General features: G+C 37.7%; 2 protein-coding genes across 4 annotated transcripts; both read right to left on the reverse strand.

The window, feature by feature from the left end:
• Positions 1-1351: 1351 nt before the first annotated feature.
• LOC103709880 (cysteine-rich receptor-like protein kinase 10) lies at positions 1352-5133 on the reverse strand. 3 transcript variants are annotated; one of them, XM_026805736.4, is made up of 7 exons: positions 4885-5133; positions 3974-4185; positions 3691-3901; positions 2954-3191; positions 2229-2376; positions 1788-1985; positions 1352-1691 (listed from the first exon to the last, which is right to left on the reverse strand). In XM_026805736.4, exons 1-7 carry the CDS (start codon positions 4931-4933, stop codon positions 1683-1685), a joined length of 1065 nt encoding a protein of 354 aa, XP_026661537.4. In that variant the 5' UTR covers positions 4934-5133; the 3' UTR covers positions 1352-1682. The 3 variants fall into 3 exon arrangements, with proteins under 3 accessions (XP_026661537.4, XP_026661536.4, XP_017698977.4); XM_026805735.4 differs by having other exon boundaries at positions 1352-1985; positions 4885-5132; XM_017843488.5 differs by having other exon boundaries at positions 1352-1985; positions 3974-4182; positions 4885-5129.
• A 3118-nt stretch (positions 5134-8251) lies between these two features.
• On the reverse strand, positions 8252-18798 carry LOC103709881 (universal stress protein PHOS34-like). Its single transcript, XM_008795405.6, has 3 exons — positions 17808-18798; positions 14356-14401; positions 8252-8522 (listed from the first exon to the last, which is right to left on the reverse strand). Exons 1-2 carry the CDS (start codon positions 18571-18573, stop codon positions 14394-14396), a joined length of 774 nt encoding a protein of 257 aa, XP_008793627.3. The 5' UTR covers positions 18574-18798; the 3' UTR covers positions 8252-8522; positions 14356-14393.
• Positions 18799-19300: the final 502 nt, after the last annotated feature.

Genomic DNA, 19300 nt, shown 5'->3' on the forward strand with positions numbered 1-19300 from the left:
CTTCGATTTTGTTTTCGACCCAAAACGCGTCTGCAGGATTTGGAGACACTCGCCTCGTATGTCCAAGCTCTGAGACGAGTCTAGCCGATGTGGGATCTTTCATTCACTCACCCTCGGACTAGAGCCGTCCTCAGCTCTGATACCAAATGTCACACCTCTGTCTGTGCAGGACGTGTGAGGCACCCAGTGCCCATATGGGGGCCACATGAGGAGAGAATACGGGGCTTTCTGCCAGATATTATCCGATTTCGGAGCTCGCACGCTTGCACACGCGCCGCTCAGACTCCTTAGTGGTTTTGTTTTCCATCCAAAATGCGTCTGTAGGATTTGAAGACACCCACCCCACATGTCCAAGCTCTGAAACGAGTCTAGCCGATATGGAATCTTTCACCTGGAGTTAAAAGAAGTATGCTACAAATCCAGATTTATTCTTACAAGAGGAATATAAACTGGGAAAAATATTTTTGCCATGGGAAATCTATTGATCACGAGCGACTGATGTTCATTCTATAAGAAATGTGTGTGGATATTTCTAGTCGTTGACCATGAATTGTCTTATATTCTAGTTTGCCGAAGTGTCACCTTCTTTTGTTTTACTCATAGGAAAATGGAGCAGGTAAGCTAGGGTCAATTAGATGAGGTTGGACACGGTAGCCGGCATGTTTGAAGAAGTCTTAAGTTGGGGAACAACATGGGATGCATGCTTTCACAAAGGAACACGTGGGGAAGACTCACTACTATTTTTATTTATTTTATATGTTTTTTTGTTTGTTTATTTTGATTTGAAGGCATGCTGAAGTTTCTATGACTGAAGGTGGATATATATTTATGGCTTGCTATTTACCTTCTCTCTGACCTAACACTCGTTTGTGGTTGTCTTCTTCTCAGGGTTATCAACTTTTTCTATTGCTACGTAGAAAAGGTCTAGTGCAGCAATCATCCCTTGTAGTAGTACCCTTTTCTTTTCATGAGTCATTGAAGTTGGGAGAAGGAAACCATTCTGGCTTCTAATCGGAGAAGCGGCGGATGGGTGAATGCCCGGAGATTCCGCATGGCAAGAAGTTTCATGCATTAGATTCATGAAAACTCTGTTGAACATGCAGTCATGGTGAACTATAACAATGGAGTCTATACATGCACATTGTGGCAAAAGAAAGGCATTCTTCTACAAGATTTGCCTGCTTAACTATTTGGTCAGTAATGGAAGGTCGCCTAAACATGTCTGATGATATTGTTTAATACATTGACTTGGTAGGCCCAAAAATGTGTTGAATTCTGCCATCAAGTGCATGGAAATGAGTTATATCGACAAACCATCTACTGCAAGAAATATTGCAAGTGCTAGATTCTCTGGTGCTAATGCAACTTTGTATCGAGTCATATCGCAACAAAACATGCAGTTCTTAATCTTGAATAGCAGCTTGAGACCAGTACAAAGTAGAGGATAGCATATCATTGGACCACATTCAAGATCTGCCAAATATTAACAAAGGTGGAGAAGATAATGGTCGTAAATTTTATTCTTCAGATGGCTCTTATCTGCATTCTTCCCATGCCAGAGAAAACACCATTGCAGCAAGCATCTATCTCAATCCAAATGTGTCCGCTGTTGCTGAACTTTGATTGCACCATGTCTGCAATAATATAACAAGAAGCTGGTGGACTTATGTCATGCTCACACATTATCTGCGCTGTAATTTGGAGATAGTGAGATCATTTGCAGAGCCTGTCTGCTTGCTTTCCATCGATGAAATCGAATCTGAGTGACATCTCCCAAAGAAGGCAACCTGTTTTGGGACTGGAACATTTGTGTCACTGGTAAGCATCGACACTACCAAAGACATGGATGGCCTGTCTGCTGGGAATTCTTGCACGCATAAGAGCCCCACTTGAATGATTTTGAGCACTTCTGAGCAAGACCATGAGTCACCTAATGATGGATCGATCAACTCTAGGATTCTGTTTTCCTTCCACAGTGTCCATGCCTGATTCAATCAAAATACTCCTATAAAATTTTGCATAAAAATTCATAAATGGAACTTAGATAAGCTGATTGTGGCACCTGCTTCTCAAAAAGAAAGTAAAAAAGAAGAGAGAGAAAAAGCAGGCCAGGGAGGGATTCCTTTTGTGCTCTTGTTTTCCTTAGGTGAGGATGTGTGTCAAATAATTCACTTACAGAAAGCAAAGATCACTGCACATAAAGAGAACTAACTTGAATATATACTTACATATCCCAAGAGGTTCAGACCTTTCTCATCGACAAAATAGTTGTTCCTCTTGCCACTCACAACTTCTAAAAGCAAAACACCAAAGCTGAAGACATCGGATTTCTCAGAAATCTGCCCTTCCATGGCATACTCAGGGGACATGTAGCCACTGCATTTCATTGTTCAGAGCATATGGTTTAAGCACCTAGAAATTGAACCTAAAATTCATAAAAAGTAAACCTAACCAAATTGATAAATTGCATTCTTGGCATTTGTATTACTGCTTTGTCATCAAAAGTTCAGAAAATCTAGAGTGGCATCTTATAGGAACTGTGTGAACAACTTGCACTATTTGTTGCCACCCAACCTGTCTCAGCTGGTTAGCACAACTCTCCGGGAGGCCCCGAGTTCAACCAAGAATGGCGGCATTCCCCTTATTTTACCATTATTCTTCGAAAAAGGAAAGGAAGCACAAAAAAACATGATTTGTTTTGCAATATGGAATTGAAACCAAGTATCAGCATATTCATATGAAATCTTCTCTTGCATTTTGTGGAATGTAAGATATACATTTCTCGCAAACTTATATAAACTAGAAAGCACTTCTTTTCTAGAGTTGAAAAACAAACGTGTGCATGAAAACTTACGAGCATGATTTCCTCAAAAAAGAGAACATATGAGCATGATATGCACATGCTCTTAAGCATACCAAACAAACTGAAAGTTTTATTGATCTAATAACTTACATTGTTCCAACAACTCTATCCGTCCTTTCTAAACTTTGATCTCTACCAAAAATCCGTGCCATGCCAAAGTCAGATATTCTGGGATTAAATTGTTCATCCAGTAGAATATTGCTCGCTTTCAGATCTCGGTGAATAATCCTCAATCTAGAATCTCTGTGAAGGTATAGCAGCCCCCGAGCAATCCCTTCGATAATGTTGTAGCGGCTTTTCCAGTCCAATAGACATCTCTTGGTTGCATCTGACCAAAAAAATCATAGGAACATATTATCATTACATTAATGGACTTATATAAGCTAGCTTATATAAACTAAGAATGTTGTTGCAAAATTTGGAACAATATAAGAGGCTTCCAGAAGATAAAGAGAAACATTTTTTTTAACAAAAACAAAAGAGTATAATTCCTTACAGATGAGAATGTTATTCTCAATGAAGGAAACTACCATTTGCCAGAGTAATTTAGACTGGCTAAACAGTTTAAAACATGTTACACCCTCTCCATCCCTATCTGTTGGGCCAGGAGAAAAATGAAATAGAAAAGAACATAATAAGGTAATTAATAAAACAAGCTTGTGCATAAATATAGACAGATCCAAAGCAAGCTTGCCTCAAACAAATAGCTTGAATTTCCATTGAATATGCACATTTCAGTAAGCCTATGTCGACCATTATGTATATGTTTTACATTGTGTATGATATTTTTCAGAGTAACAGGAAATGTTTGTGATGAGCAATCTAACCAAAGAGAAAGGCATCCAAGCTCTTGTTGGGCATGAACTCATAGATCAAAAGCTTCTCTTCTCCATGAATGCAGCAACCCAGAAGCCTAACTAGGTTCCTGTGTTGGAGCTTGGATATCAGTTCCACCTCATTCTTGAATTCCTTTAAGCCCTGCCCAGAGCTCTTGGATAGTCTCTTCACTGCTATTGCTTGACCACCGGGAAGCTTTCCCTGGTAACAGCATCATAGGCTTTTGAAACTGATCAAGTTCAATTCAAATTGGTTTAAAGAAATAAAAAGTACCTTGTAAACTGGACCAAATCCTCCCTCTCCGAGCTTACTTTCCTGGCTAAAGTTGCTCGTTGCTGTTATTACCCTGTTAAAATCAAATAATGGCGAGTCTAGGCCACTTCCATCCTCCATGACAATTGCAAGCTCACTCGCATATGGCGAAGGATTTCTTGTTTCCAATGCAGGCGAAACAGTGTCATTGTGTTCTTGTTTTCTCCTCGCTGCTGACAAAATTCAAAAATAATTCTTTTATAACAATATCTTGCACTAAGATAATACTAGGAACATCTAAAATCTACAAATTTCAGTCTTCGAGTAATTCGATTAATATACTACCCTTTATACAATAAAAAAGCAGAATTCCATCTTTAGACCTTTCTCATATAACCAGTTTGCAAGAACTCCAGGCTCGAGATCGTAGCCATCGAATCAAATCTATAGATTGCGGTTAATTTTCAAGAAAAGCAAATATTGACACCGATTCTTAGAAGATCACTGGTTACTGAATATTCTCCCACTAAAGGTCTTGTGCACGTTATCTAAACTTATTTTACCGCATTTTATATACCGTGCTGAAACCAGATGGCAAACATGATAAACAAACAATCAAAAATGAAGGAGAGGCTTAAATAAATTTCTACAGCAAAACTAAATTGTCCATATGAAGGGGTCAATCTATAGAATGAAAATGGCATGCTGTATTTTGTTCACAATTCACAGAGTATAGATGCTTATCAATCCACCAAAAAATAAAAACAAAAAGAAAAGAAGTGTTCGATTCAATCTCTTTTTTCTAGTTACTGTCAGTACAAAAGGAAAAACAGAACATCAAGGACTGCATCTGTACCCAAAATCAATTCTATTGAATGCTAAGCATAGAGGCTTCAAGATAGATACTGCAAGAGAGAGATTGTTTGGTTTACCTATTTGTTTCCTGATATGCTTCACCAACAGATATGTACAGAGAGACATGATGTTTCCAAAGAGAGTCTGAAGTTGCTATGATAACAAGCTTTGTATTCTGGTTAATGGTGCACCATACTACATGAAATGGCCACTCAATCCTCACCCATATGATCCTAAATGCAATATAATCCCTAACAATCTTGATTCAATTCAGAATGTTGCTATCAAACAATGCGTGTGCATTAGACTTGAAAAACGGAAGGCTAGAGAAAGTCACACGAAAGAACCATTGACTTTCGAGTGGTCAAGATAGTACTTCTTTTAAATATGTTCCTACAAATATGGACCCAAAAGGAGATTCAAATGTCAGGAATCTGAAGTTCGATAATATCGGTCTGTCATTATCTGTCATTGTTGGGTTGGTATTTGTGGACAATAATAAAGTTTGAGAGCTTGATTAAAATATACTCTTGACAGTTATTATGATTTAATATGATACTGACAGGAAAGATGTGCGGTAGAAAAACTGGATGCTTCTATCCAGCTTCCTTGCAGCTAAGGATTGAAAAATGACTGGTCCTGCAAATATCATATGGTGGCAAATATCATAAAAATAGTTATCCATAGATGTGCGGTAGAACCAAACTGTACTTTTAAAAATATATGATATTTAAGAAATATCGTAAAAGACGTGTCTTCGGGGCAGGATTCATGTTTCAGGATTCGTTTAGTTCATGAAAGAAAAAGAAAAAAAATATGGTCAACAAAAAAATAAAGAAATTTTTTTTGTTTGGTTAAAATTTTAAAATAAGAGAAATGAAAGAATAGTATTTTCATAAAAATAACATTCTCATATTTTATGAGAACATGAAAAATCTTTTTTTTTCCACAGGTTAGAAATTACAATTTTTTTTTAAATTACTTTTAAGCCATCAAAATCTATAGTTTTTCTTTTTATTAAAAATATAATAAATATTTTACATAATTTAAAAAATAAATGCTCAACCAAACATAAGCCGCTCTAACATATACCATTTTTTATAGTCAATCAAACATACCATAACTATTTTCTCATGCATCATATTTTTCAGAACCAACCTCTCGGGGAAAAAAAAATCGGTGAGAATTCTACCAAATACAAGGTTTCGACGCCCATCTTTTTTCTGTTCCAAGGATTGGAGGAGGAGGAGGAGAAGAGACAGGGGAGGGAACAGAGAGAAATGAAAGGATGCAAGCTATGCGAGAGGGTGGCTTTGATGTAATGCGAGTCGGACCATGCGAGGCTGTGCTGGGAGGTGGCCATGAAGGCGGCGGTGGAGAAGAGGAGGAAGGAGGAAAAGGTGGTGGCGGATATGGAGAAGATGAGGAGGAAGAAGAAGAGGGAATAGAGGAGGAAGAGGAATTAGAGGAGGAGGAGGAGGAGGAGCATGGAGAAAACCAGGTGGCGCCGTGGTCGTTAAAAATCGAATATACTTAAACGAAAATAAGCACAAAAGGACTTTTGAATGGCAGAAAGTGCTTTTGGCCCTCCAAAAGCTCCCCCAAACAGAGCCTAAGAAATCCATATTTTCTTTTAATCTGTATATATTTCTTGCTAATATATGTATATTTCTGCTCAATTTCGTTCTTATATGATTGCTTAAATACAGGAGGTTAATTGCATTTTTTTCCCCTTTTCCTTAATTTGTATTTTAATTTAAATATTTTTATTGTGGTGAAGTAAAAAGGTAAAACAGGTGACGTACTGGAAGCTGCGGATACTTGATATTTCTTTCTTGATTAGTCTTTGAGAACATAATTTAAATTACAACTGTCTGTATCTTATTCTTCCATATTTTCCTACTTTTATCATTTCAAGAGATCAAAAATTGTGTTAATTTTGTACCTTTCTAGATTTTTCTCTTTTTCATATGCATGTCTCCGACAACCTTATGGGAAAATGTTTTTTTATGATATCAAAATTTAATTCCGCTTTTCATGATCTAAACTTGATCATCTTGGGTCGGATTTTCGGTCAAAGTTGCCGGCTCAGGTCATGCACTGCCACCCTAATCCCAAGGGGCCAGATCTTTAACCTACATCCTTGTTAGTTAAAATTGGTCTTAGATGCATTTGTTGTAATACCTAATTTAAAAACAGGTTACTAAAGTTGGCTCATTTATAACATGAATCCATTTAGGGTCAAGCTCATGCCGAGTTGGTGGACGGGGTCATAGATTGACGCCCATTTTTATCCAAGTTGTGAATGCATACTCTTGCATAACTTTGCAATCCCCATGCGTATTTAGTGCTGTACTTTCCAATTTTGATTGTTGTACTCTCTCTCCAAAGCATCATCCAGCAAAAAGAGCCCACACCTTGGTGAGAGATGGAGGGGCATTTAGGCCAAGCATGTGTTCCGTAAAGTTAATAGAACTGTGGATTGGGTAACTGCTTATGTAACCAGTCACTTCAGTAGTACCTTATGAGCTGGTGATAGGGAGTTATTCCTGGCACTCCGAGCTATTTTGTTTTTTGATTTTATTAGATGCATGTGTACTCGTCAGCTATGGTCCCCCTGTCTTACAAAAAAAAAAAAAAAAAAGAACACGCACACCCACACCGCTTTAAACAGCCACTGGAGACTCGTTATGTTACAATAACCAGTATTTAAATAATTATACCAACCACTGGCACCGAAACCCCAGCGGACGCATTTGTGATAATATCATTTCCACGACCAAATGTGTCAAATTTGCCATCTCTAGTGTGCTTAAAAGCGTGTAATATATCACGATTTGGTTGGTAAGATGCATGTCTGATGCTATATCTTGCATAATGCAGTCTCTTAGGAGCAACGTCCATGGGCTCAATATGAGCCGAGGTCATCTTTACACAGCTCTTTGATGCAACCTTTTGGTAATTACCGCACGCGAGTTGGAGATACCGAATATTACTAGACTTGAATTTGTGATGGTAAAACTGTAGATGAGCCCATGCATGACCATGTAAGACGGATTGTGCTAATGTGCAGTTCTAGGGACATCAGCAAGTGCCTTCAACGGAAGCCACATGATCTTATTAACTGGTTTAATCAGGACCCGAAGTCCATGAGCCATGGGGCCTGCAAACCGCACTGGCATTCACAGGCTCAACGTGCCTATGAAGGTTCGAAAATGAACCTATCTATGGTGGAGTTAAACCCTCTCCTAATATAAAACAAGACTTTTGATGCATTACTTGTTTAGTTTAACTACTTGATTATTGTAAGCAGTTCTTGGTTCGCACTTACTTTTTCATTGTTATTTTAGAATGCGTAGATGTTATTATATTAGCATTTGTGTGAGATGAGAGAGCAGTCTCTGAGAAGCAGTCATGGTGGCCAGATGGGAGTCCAGCAAACAATGGAACAACTAGAACAGCATAAATTACTCCAAAGGGAAGCAATGAAAAACCTGGAACTGCTTTAGCGGAAAAAAAAAAAAAAAAAAAAAAACTTGAACTGCCAGAATCCAAGAAACTCAGGATAAAATATGCTCAACAATCATTCAGTTTATGAGAGGGCGTTGAGAACCAAAGAGGGAGGAGTCAGAATACCATTATTACATAGAGAATCCCAACTACAAAAAGCTTCAACCAGCTTCCTACTGCCACGGCGGTTGATCATTTTTACCTTCTGAGAAAAATGATATCCAACATCTAGCATTAGCTTTAATATCAAAAAGAAAATAGGTGCTTGGTACAAATAATATATACTCAAGTTCAATAATAAGAATAACAATAATAATAAAAGATTCCTCACACTTCATGGCTGCAATACAGATAAAGAACCAAATCATATAGGTTAACATGAAGTAATAAGCAAGTGAGAGAGTATCATACGAACAGAGAGCTTTAGAAAATGTTTGTACCAGAGCTCCTTCATTGGTCGGCGGGTGAGGAAGAGGGGCTTCTTCTGGGAATAAGATTGGAAGGGGGAAAGTGGGTACACCATGAGACGAAGGGCAAGAGATCTACATTCCGTTCTTTTTTCTTCAAGACCCTCATGGGCGAGCATATTATATCATGTCGTCAATATGATCAAGGGCAGCCTCGGTCGTTAAATAACAAGAACTAAAGTGGTCAAGCAGGACAATAAAAGAGAACACTCATATGGAGAAAGATGAATGTTTGCATCCTCCTCTGCATAAAATTTCAGATCAACGGGTCGAAGGGAATCAAAGGTCCAAAAGTGAAGGTCAAAGGGAATATTGAAAATCCCAAGTAGGAGATATTTTGATTTACCAGGAAACTTCATTGAACACGAGAAAATAAGCAAACCTTCCGCAACCGCAGGCACAAAATTAAACACATGCATGTTGATACCGGGCAGGCAGTTATGCTTCATATGATGAATTATCAGAAACAAAAAGATCTACAAGAATAAGGAATGATTTGCATGATATCTATGATTCGGTTACAAGATACACCAGGCTTGCCGCCTCTTTTTTTTTAATGGAATTGAGATGTAGAAACCAGAGCTTGAAATGGATGGTCACAAATGGCATGCTTGCCACCTCTGTTAGGTTTTATGGAACTGAAACAAAGGAATCAGAACTAAAAATGGATGGATCTTGGTAAGGACCCTAAAGCACAAAAGAAATCTGAAGTAATCAATTTTCTGAAGTTGGGAATTCTTACACATGCCATAGAGATTATAGGATACAATCTTTGGTAAATGAATCAATACCCTCTCAAATAATTAGAACACACATCCATTTTAGGCATGCAAGGACTCACTTTCATATTTATTCTCAGCTTTTGGTCTGTCAACTTTATCAACTTTGGTCACTATAATGCTCAAAATTGGAGCCAAACTGAAAGATGGATATAGTGTCAGAGATTAAGTCGTGTAAGGATGGATTTTCACAGTTATTTTCCTGTCTTTATTCTCTAAGGGTATGTTTTGCTGTCCAGGAAACCTTGGAAAAGGAAAAGATTTTTGAAGGAAAAAGAAAAGCCTAGCTAAATTTGGAAAACCCTAATTTTCCCATAATCCAAATGGCTGGAAAACAGTTATTTCTCTGTCTCCATTCTCTAAGGGTATGTTTTGTTGTCCAGGAAACTTTGGAAAAGGAAAAGATTTTCTAAGGAAAAAGAGAAATCTAGCTCAATTTGGAAAACGGTTTTCTATATTGTTTTAATTTTCCCATAATCCAAATGGCTGGAAACTCGAATTTCCAAAACTTCATTTTTCCAATACGTTGTCCAAGAAACCAAATATATCCTAAAGTAATGAGCCTATATCACGAAAACTACATTTTTTTCGGAAGAAAAAAGGGGGAGAGGCGGGAATCTTACATCTACAATAAAAGAAAGGTCTTCACAAACATCTAAAAATGCTTTAGATTCATCACGGAGATCAATATAATTAAATTGACTTTTTTCAATAAATAACCTCTATGTCAGATCACAGTACTCATACAGAGCATGCCACTCTCTACAACTGCTGGGTGACCAATGAACTGGATATCTTGTCAGAATTCATGCAAAGACGGGGATGGTACTGGGAGTGGTTAATCATTAAGTTTCAGGTTTTATTTTATCTAACCCTTTTCAACTTTGAATGGTATTTCTCAATTGCTGTCATCACTTAAGTTTGGTGCCTCCATAAAAGAGATTTATTCCAGTCCATTTTCAGAAGAGATAGACAGTGGCTCTGTCGCCCAAATGGACGAATGTTATGTTACCGCTAAAATTAATTTAAAGACTAAGAACACAAGCTTCTTGGAAGAAACAATGTTTTACAAGTTTGTGATGAAACCTCATCCACTCCAGGTCTTTGAATTCCTTAGGGTTTCATATCTGATTTCAAGTTGTTCTGGTTTTGAGAAGATGAAAACTGAAGTATCCAGAAGTAATAATTGTCCAGTCCCAAATGTGACCTCAAGCCCCACTTTGACTCATAATTTAAACAGAAGGTGGATTAAAATGTGCTAGAACCCATACAGGGAAGACAGAGATCTCATTCAGCAGGTTGAAATTGCATTTTGATGACTAAAATAACTTAACCAAAAAATTGATGTAGATATTCCAGTTGAAATTCTCAAACATTTTCTGCTTCTGGTCCTCTAATGTTAAGGCTGAAACAGCAAACATCTTAAACAATGACAGTAAGATAACATGACAGCCAAAGCAACCTGACAGTGGGCATTTTGATTTCTAGAGCAAAGAAAAAAGTCGAAGGGGGCAGGCATGCAATGACATCAGAAGGAATTTATAGTAAGCAATCCTAGGATGTTGCTGGTGCAGCTAACAAGCCAAAATAAGCCCGACAGTACCCTAGTTTCTGTTCACCAGTGCTGTGCATGCTACAACGCCATAAACAGTACTGGGGTCAGTTTGCGTCCTTTACTCAGTATTTCACATAGTCTCCATTCTTGTTTAGCACTTCTATTTGCTGTTAAATAGTAGGACAGCTGGTGAGTTACCAATTAGGGGTTTTAGCAGTTGTTTTGGTCATGTTTATTTCATTTTAGAAGACTCCTACTGGAAGAAGAAAGTTGGCTGGTTGAAATTATTAAGATAGATATGTATGCAGCTGGAAAGAGGTGGTGTACTTGATTGTTTTTTTCTTTTTGAGAAGAAGTGGCCGCAGGCCTTCTTTCCCTATCCTCTTTCTATTCTTCTTCTTGATTCCGCTTATCTACTCTCTATTCTCCACAAATCTCTGCAGTTTTTCCTCTCCCCTCACCCCAAACACTGTTCTCTACCTACTGAATCTCTAATTCCAATTGGAGGTCACATCAGTCTAGTATCGCAAAGATTTATAAAAATTCCATGATTTTCGTTCTTCTTCCACTTTATTCCTTTTCTTTCAACTTTTGGCCAGATTCCTTCAGCCCGAGGCTTGTTCTTTGCCTCTACAGTGTCATCACATTCCCATGGTGCAGGCATCCAAATGTTTTCAGATCTGATATGAAAATACAGACTGTAAAAGTATCGAAGATCGACCTTTGGAGGACTGGTCTACATCAGTTGCTCTAGTAGTTGATTGAAGGCAGGTTCAGAAATATATTTCAAATCCCAAATAGCTTAGGTGATTGTGATTGCATAACTTTACAAGTGCACAGACAAGGCAGAAGTAGATTGTCTTACTAGTATAGGATGTTTGTTATAGATGCCACATTACCGAACACATATTCTCATCAGGAGGGTAGGTCTCATTTAAGGTTCACATGCTCCCTTTGAATTGGGTAATTGAACCTAAGAGTTTCTCTTGACTTTTTTACACCACGCCCAACGCCCCTAAATCGGAGGAGCCTCTGTGAAGCTGGTCATAGAATTTCAGTAGCTTCTTTTCCCATGTGGAAAGCCGGGAGGCCACCCCATGCATCCAAAAGGTGGGCACTCCAATACTTAACAGATCGAAAGAAAAAGAGATATTTAAAGTTGTCACTAAGATCACGAAGGTTGAGATTAAAGAAGCAAGTCAAAGAGAGTGAATCAATTCTTAATGAGTCCGATGATGCTTCAGTGGTAATTCAAAGATATATAATCTCCTTCCCTCTATTCTTGGAACGAGGAATTTGCCAAACTAGTCAAAAGTTTGGTAGGGTTCTTCCTTTAGACAATGTTTGAAAAACCATGGTACAGGGGAGTAGTGGTCATGCCCTGGTACAATATACACCACAGTATACAGCCAAATCTGCTCATGGTTCATGAAGTTTTGGAATATTATGATATGGGACACCCACAATACACTTAGGTATGGGAGTATTATACCGTGGTATGAATATGATTTCTTTTTCAAACCTTGCTTCAGGACAAGTGAAAAGAGAGGTTGGGCTGTGATCATGAATCTCCTCAGAAGCTTGGAAAAAGTCCTAGATGTAGGATAGAGGGGGTGCCTTTGGGTTTCTTTACTCTTGTTCATTATCAAATATTGTTTCTTGAATGCACAAGTTATTTGAGAAAAAGGACAAAGGAAGACTTACTAAGTATATTTTTCAGAAATGAGATGAATTCCTTTTCTCTAAAAACATAGCTGGATATGATTGATAAGAAGGTTATTTCTTATAGAAGAGCTCGGGACTTCAAGGTGAAACGGAGCCATCTTGCCACAGGTACAGTTTAGTTTTTGTAAAGTAGAGATGCAGCAACCGAAAGCATTTAAGTTAATCATCCACAACTTTGAACTCCTTGCATCTAAATATTAATAAATTCAAAATCTCTTCAGCGTATGTCTTCAAGGATTTGAACAAAGTGCGGATAAATCTCCAAATATGTTTCTTAGTTTTTTCTGACCCTTGAACTTATGAAAGTTGAGCAGAAGAAATTGAGCTCCACACTATAAAGTTTTAAACCGAAATAAAAGAATCAATTCTTTGTCAATGGGTGGTAAAGCAGTCCTTGTGAACTTAATTCTATTAAGTCTTTTGACGTGCTTTATGCTTATTTTACCTGCATCTGAATATTTTATCCAAAGGCCTGCTATTATGAGGAAAAATATTTCAGCAAAGAATTGATTCTAGAATACAGGATACCATTTAACAAAATCGAAAAGGGTGCATAAGCAAAAAAAAAAAAGAAAAGATTATTTGGGTAAATTGGCCCTTAAAATTACAAACAAAGGCATTACTGTAAATGGAGTTGATAATTATGATGGCAACTACTGCATATGCGTATATTTGATATTTAATTCGTTAATGTTTTCAATTATTGTTTGGAAGAAACAGTTTCACTGGAATTATGGCATCATAATTTGGGACTTCGCTACGCAAGAGCAATAGTTATTTCCTTAATTTAATTTCTCTAATTCATGGGCTTAATACAGACCAACAATGGTGGACATAGGACAATGGGTGTGTGGGAAAGAAGTTAACTCTTTAGGATTATCTCCACAAGCTCTTACATGTTTTGGCAGTCTTTGTTTCCATTTCTCATGGCCAGATGGTTTATGTACTTTGATCATCTAAGGCTGGTGTTTTCCCTTCTTAAGAATGGGGTTTCTGTTGGCTAATTTGTTTTCGGTTTTTACTTTCGTAATTGCTAAGCATCACATGAATGAAAACCCCAATTTAAAAGCTTATTGCTGTGGTGGGGCCTGCCCTACCACAAATAGTATGAAGTCATCTGTCAAGATCAAGCAGATTACAGCTGACTAAGCTCTTGCTTCTTCTATTTCTTGTTTTCCAAAGGAAATAATACTAATTGGAAGTCCACCTGTCATTGCTCAGAAAAGATAGGAAGCCAATTATAAGGGTAATCTTATGCCAAAATGAAATGGGAGAGACAGCCAAGATAAATATCGACGACAAATAATTAGTTCAATAACTAAAAACTCTCAACATGAACTTCGGATGTCCTAAATGATCATACTAAGCAGGAGAAATTAGTAGCTAGCAATGTAATTGGAACTACTGAAAACTATACAAGAAAACTTAAAAAGTGTAGCACAATTTATCAATGCAGTGAAATAGCAAAGCTGTTGCATAAAGTAATTTACATAAAAGCTCAAGATTTTTTACCTGGAATTATAAGGACCATGCCACAGGATGCATACTCTTCAAGCATCTAGCAAAGGGAAAAAATAGAGAGAGAGAGATGCTTGAGAATCCAGAAAAATGATTTCCATGAATTAATTGAGAATAATCGAATGCAATTCCAATAATATGGTGATAACTTTTAAAAATGATGGCAGAGCACTTAAATTATCACTAGTCCCGTAATGCATATATTCACCTAATGATGCCATAGATATCAAGAAGGTCTAAGCACTTCAGCATCACATCTAGGAACCGATACTTGCTAATCAATTCTGTAAAGGACTATCTTTGGTGCGATCACTCAATTTTTTATATCTTTCATTACAAGTTATATCCATGCCAGCTGATGTTTCCACCTTATAGATCTTTGCACATAGACTCAAGCACCTCTCCCTAACAAAGCCTGCTTAAAATTTTAGCTTTTTGATTCTCCAAAGCTTTGACCTATAGCCCTCAAAAACTTCTCCAGAATACTGATCCCTTGCTCTATGAATCTTAGGTTTATGCACATCCATTTCAAATTCTCATAACCTCCTCCTGTAATTTTCTTAAAAAATATATATCGAGCCTTGTATCTAGTTTCTTAGATATTTCCTTGAGTTAACGAGAATGCATCGATAACATAACACACTAAAAGCACCTCTCCACGCAATCCATACAAGATTTAATTCTATTAGATGTATTATAATTTATCATTCTGTTTAATAAAACTAGCAAATCTATATTACATCTTGTGCAACAATTTAATTGGAGCCTAACCCTTATTTGCATTTCTAAGAAATTTTTTGCGAAGAATTGATTTTAGAAAGAAAAAGATAAAACAATAAATAAACAGAAACATTAGTAAACAAGACTAGGTAATCATGTATAGTGCCTAGACATGAGTTAATCAAGCACAATAATCTCACAACAAGAGATGTATATAACATATGGTTGCAATGTAATGAATAATTTCCACTTCATATTTCAACTCTTCCGATGTAATGGACAACTTCCACTTCAAGTTTCAACTCTGTAAATGTAAGAAGATTATAAATACAACTTCAAGAGACCATCAAATAACCTTTTATGATACTCACAGTCTAGAAAAAGAAAATCATGAACAAAAAGTTCAAAGTGCCCCCAATTTGTCACATAATCCATGTCAAGCATATAAATCATTCTGCAAATAGTGAACCAAAAAACCTCAGTCCCCTCCACCGCACCATTTTTTCAGTTTGCTTGGGTATGTTCCAATATTAAGATATATGGCAAGAGGTTAATTCAAAAATCAAACTGCAACAAAAACATTAAGATTTTGTAAAAAGCAATATTTTCAGTAATCCCTCAGTAGTAATAGAGTGTTAAATCAGCAACTCATGCTAGAGGCATGATGACCTTTGGGACGTTGAGCATTTCATGGATGCCAGTTTCACAAATTTCACCTGGCACTAGAATGTCAAATCACCAACTCACCCTTTAAAACAAGATGACTCCTTAAACCTTGGGAATTCCATGACTGCCATTTTCAAAAATTTCATCTGTCCTCCAAACTAATGTATATAAAAAGCAATCAAAAAATGTTTCCCTTTTCTTAGTTCACACTATTTTAGGTTGTGTTTCATCCATTTTTTTGTTTCTGCAAAACAGAATAAATCAAAGAGTCCCCATACATAATTCCCACAATAAGGTATTTGTAAGCACTTGTCTCTACAAAATATTGTTCCAAAGCTTAAAGGCAGTGTTACTCAAACACATGATATGGGTGCAAACACCGCCAGTTCAATATGATAGCACCGGCAGCAAACCGTTCTAATAACAAAACAAGATTAGTGCAATTGTTGGACACTAGTTCTCACATGAACTATTATGTACTAACCATACCGGTCCGCATCGACAATTGATACTACACACATATCAAGAGCAATATATGCTTGTTCCTTTTATTCTTGTTGATACTAATAGTTTCAATCAATACCAATAGTAATGGTACCATACTATACCATACAATTCCGACTGAAAACTGGCATAGGACCTGGTGCCATATTTCAAACTTTGCTTCAAATGGCATGCTATTTCCATATTGAGTAGCAATACTTATTGCACACTTCTACGATATTTATCATCTAAAAATCACTTTGGATATTTCCCATATACACCCGCGATACTTCCCTAATACCTCTAGAAATGAGAAAGAGCTCTATTTTGTTTCATCTTTTGATGCATATCTAGCTTTTAAAAATGAACAGTTAATTTTGGAGTTTGTGATGTTGATATTATTGTATACAATATAGATTATGATCTACTGATTTGAATGATGAGTAAACACTAGAGTTTGTGGATGTTAATGCTAAAGTACGACTATATTATCTTGATAATCAACCATGCTTTATATATGTTTTGTTGCATATATGAAAAACATATATATCTTGTTGAAAATCATCACCATATCATACCTACTTTTCAAGATTTATCATGTTGATGTTCTGTTTCGTGTTGTACCCGTATCACGTATCTGTATCCATACTTCATAGTTACATGAGTTTAAATTGCAACCAATAAGGTAAATCTCTCCACTCATAAGAGGGTAAAATTTTAAAAGTTAGATAGGTGAGGTATGAAAGCAATAGTTCTCAACCCCCCCTATCTTGATAAAATTTCTAAAATTGGAAACAGTAAGGTATGAAAACAAAAAAGTGAAGTAAATAAACTCATCCCACCTACCTCCTGACCTAACTATATCTGTAGATTAAAAAAACCTCAAAACGAAAAATTTTAAATTTGATCCCAATGCCCCACACCACTTCATTTTGAAGAAAACCATAGTTAGAAACTACTAAGAAGATCCCAATTCCCCCACACAAGACTTATTTTTTAAAACAAAGTTACCTTTTATGCAAGGAAACAAATTATTCATAAAAATGAAAAACTGTTCTGCAGACTTAGTTTACCAATATTCTACCCAGCAAGTTATGAAAACAGTCATGTTGAACCGAATTCATGCTTCCAGCTAAGTCAAGATTCATTGCATCTAACATACATACACATAATGAATCCTAATGCCATGGTCCTTATGGTAAGCCTTAATAAGAATGACTTGTAAAAAGGATACATAAAGACGATCAATAATAGTTTGGATAAGTAATAAATTCACCGACAGTAGCACTGAACAGAGCAGCACCGATACCATAATTAACGACTCACAAGTCAAAAAGAGTATCTCCATCAGACATTAAAACAAAATTACAACCAACCCCCAAAATTCTAAAGCTAAAACTCCTCTTGAGAACCACAACTCCAAGACATCAGAATTCGTGTAAATATATGCAAATGACTTCGAACTTATCTTAAACCATTGACAGCCTCCAAATTTGACCTTTCAAAGCTCAGGATAAAAAAAAAACAAAAAAATGGAAATTTGAAAGATACAAATATGATCAATTCACCATTTTTACCTTCAGAGGCACCAGGGCGCTCATTCTCCTCCTCCGGCACTGGTTGCAGCTCCGAATCCTTCCCCACCGCCCCATCACCACCGTCCGCTGATGATCTCCTGGTCCGTGATCCCGCACCAGTCCCATCGTCGGGGTAACGTACCACGACCACAGGGCACACGCAATGGTGGACACAGTAGTCACTGACACTCCCGAGCCGGCTCTTGCTGCTCCTCCTCGAGGCACCGAAACCCCTGCTCCCCATGATGACGGCGCTGAGACCGAGCCTCTCCACCTCGAGGCAGAGCCTCTCCTTCATGTCGTGGTCCTTGACGATGTGGATCTTGAAGGGGATCTGAGCATCTACGAGGGGCTGCGCCAGGTCCTGAGCCTTGGTGGTCGTGAAGGCGTCGAGGTCGTTCTCCAGCTTCTGCTGCGACTCCTCGGAGTCGGGACCTTCGGCGGCGGCCGGCGCGGAGGGGGAGACCGAGAGGTCGATCGAGCCCCAGTCGGCGCCGTAGAGGACGCTGGTGGTGCGGACGTGCAGGAGGATCACGGCGTCGCCGGGACGGAGGTAGTTCTGCACCGCCCACCGTACGGCGTAGGCGCTCTCGTCGCTCAGGTCGACGGCTATCGCGATCCGGCGGTGCGAGCCCGGGCTCGCTGCCGCGGCGGCCGAGAAGAAGAAGCGTGGGGAGGAAGGCTGGATCGCCTGCGCGGCTGCCGCCGCCGCCGCTGCCGCCGCGGCCTTGCGATCGGTCTCCGGTGACGTTTGCTTGGGATTCATATCGCGAATGAGATTAGGGTTTGGGGGGGTTTCTGGAGAATTTTTGTACTATTTTTACACTGAGAACGGGAGAGAGAGAGAGAGAGAGAGTTGAGATCTGATCGTGTCCAGTTCTTGAGGGCTACGAGTTACAGTTTGTTCGTTTTCCGCCCGAGAAATATTGGGGAAAAACGGGCTCGGTATTATACGACTGGATTTTAGAAGAGAATATTAGATTTTTTTTATAGAATATTTTATATTTGGAGATTGCATTGTGAAATTATAAATCAATATATGTATGTATGTATGTATGTATGTATGTATGTATGTATGTATATGTATGTATATATATACTCATATATACAAGATTTTTAATAAGTGTGTACTGGATGTTTGAAAAATATGTATCAATCCTATCGTATGGACACTTGTGGGTAAATTTATCCAAGAATCTATTAATATATATCATTCTATAAACGAAACAGGCTATATTTTCTTACAAAATTAATAACTAAGTGGAATTTTCCTACCAAAATAGACTAGGTAAACAAAAGAGATATCATGACATACCTACTGCTATGGTTCTTTTATTCATTTCATCTTTACAATAGAATTTTACCCCAGTTATTTACTTTTTTCTAGATTTTTTTTTAAAAATAAAGTAAAACAAAAGATAAAGGGAAGTTTTGCATGCCTTATATTGCTTTATGATTTCTATATTAAATAGGATACCGTCGAAACAAAGAGG

The sequence above is a fragment of the Phoenix dactylifera genome, chromosome 14 (assembly GCF_051530095.1).
Source record: "Phoenix dactylifera cultivar Ajwa chromosome 14, Ajwa_hap1_PhDact_Kaust_v1.1, whole genome shotgun sequence".
Lineage (NCBI taxonomy): Eukaryota > Viridiplantae > Streptophyta > Magnoliopsida > Arecales > Arecaceae > Phoenix > Phoenix dactylifera.

What these genes read in the sequence shown, in the direction of transcription:
- LOC103709880 (XM_026805735.4), bottom strand. Translation starts at nt 4,933, where the DNA reads ATGTCTCTCTGTACATATCTGTTGGTGAAGCATATCAGGAAACAAATA. An exon ending in GATTTGGTCCAGTTTACAAG is followed by an intron (nt 3,902 to 3,973) that starts GTACTTTTTATT and finishes TGCTGTTACCAG; the next exon opens with GGAAAGCTTCCCGGTGGTCA. An exon ending in CTTGGATGCCTTTCTCTTTG is followed by an intron (nt 3,192 to 3,690) that starts GTTAGATTGCTC and finishes TTTTTTGGTCAG; the next exon opens with ATGCAACCAAGAGATGTCTA.
- LOC103709881 (XM_008795405.6), bottom strand. Translation starts at nt 18,573, where the DNA reads ATGAATCCCAAGCAAACGTCACCGGAGACCGATCGCAAGGCCGCGGCG.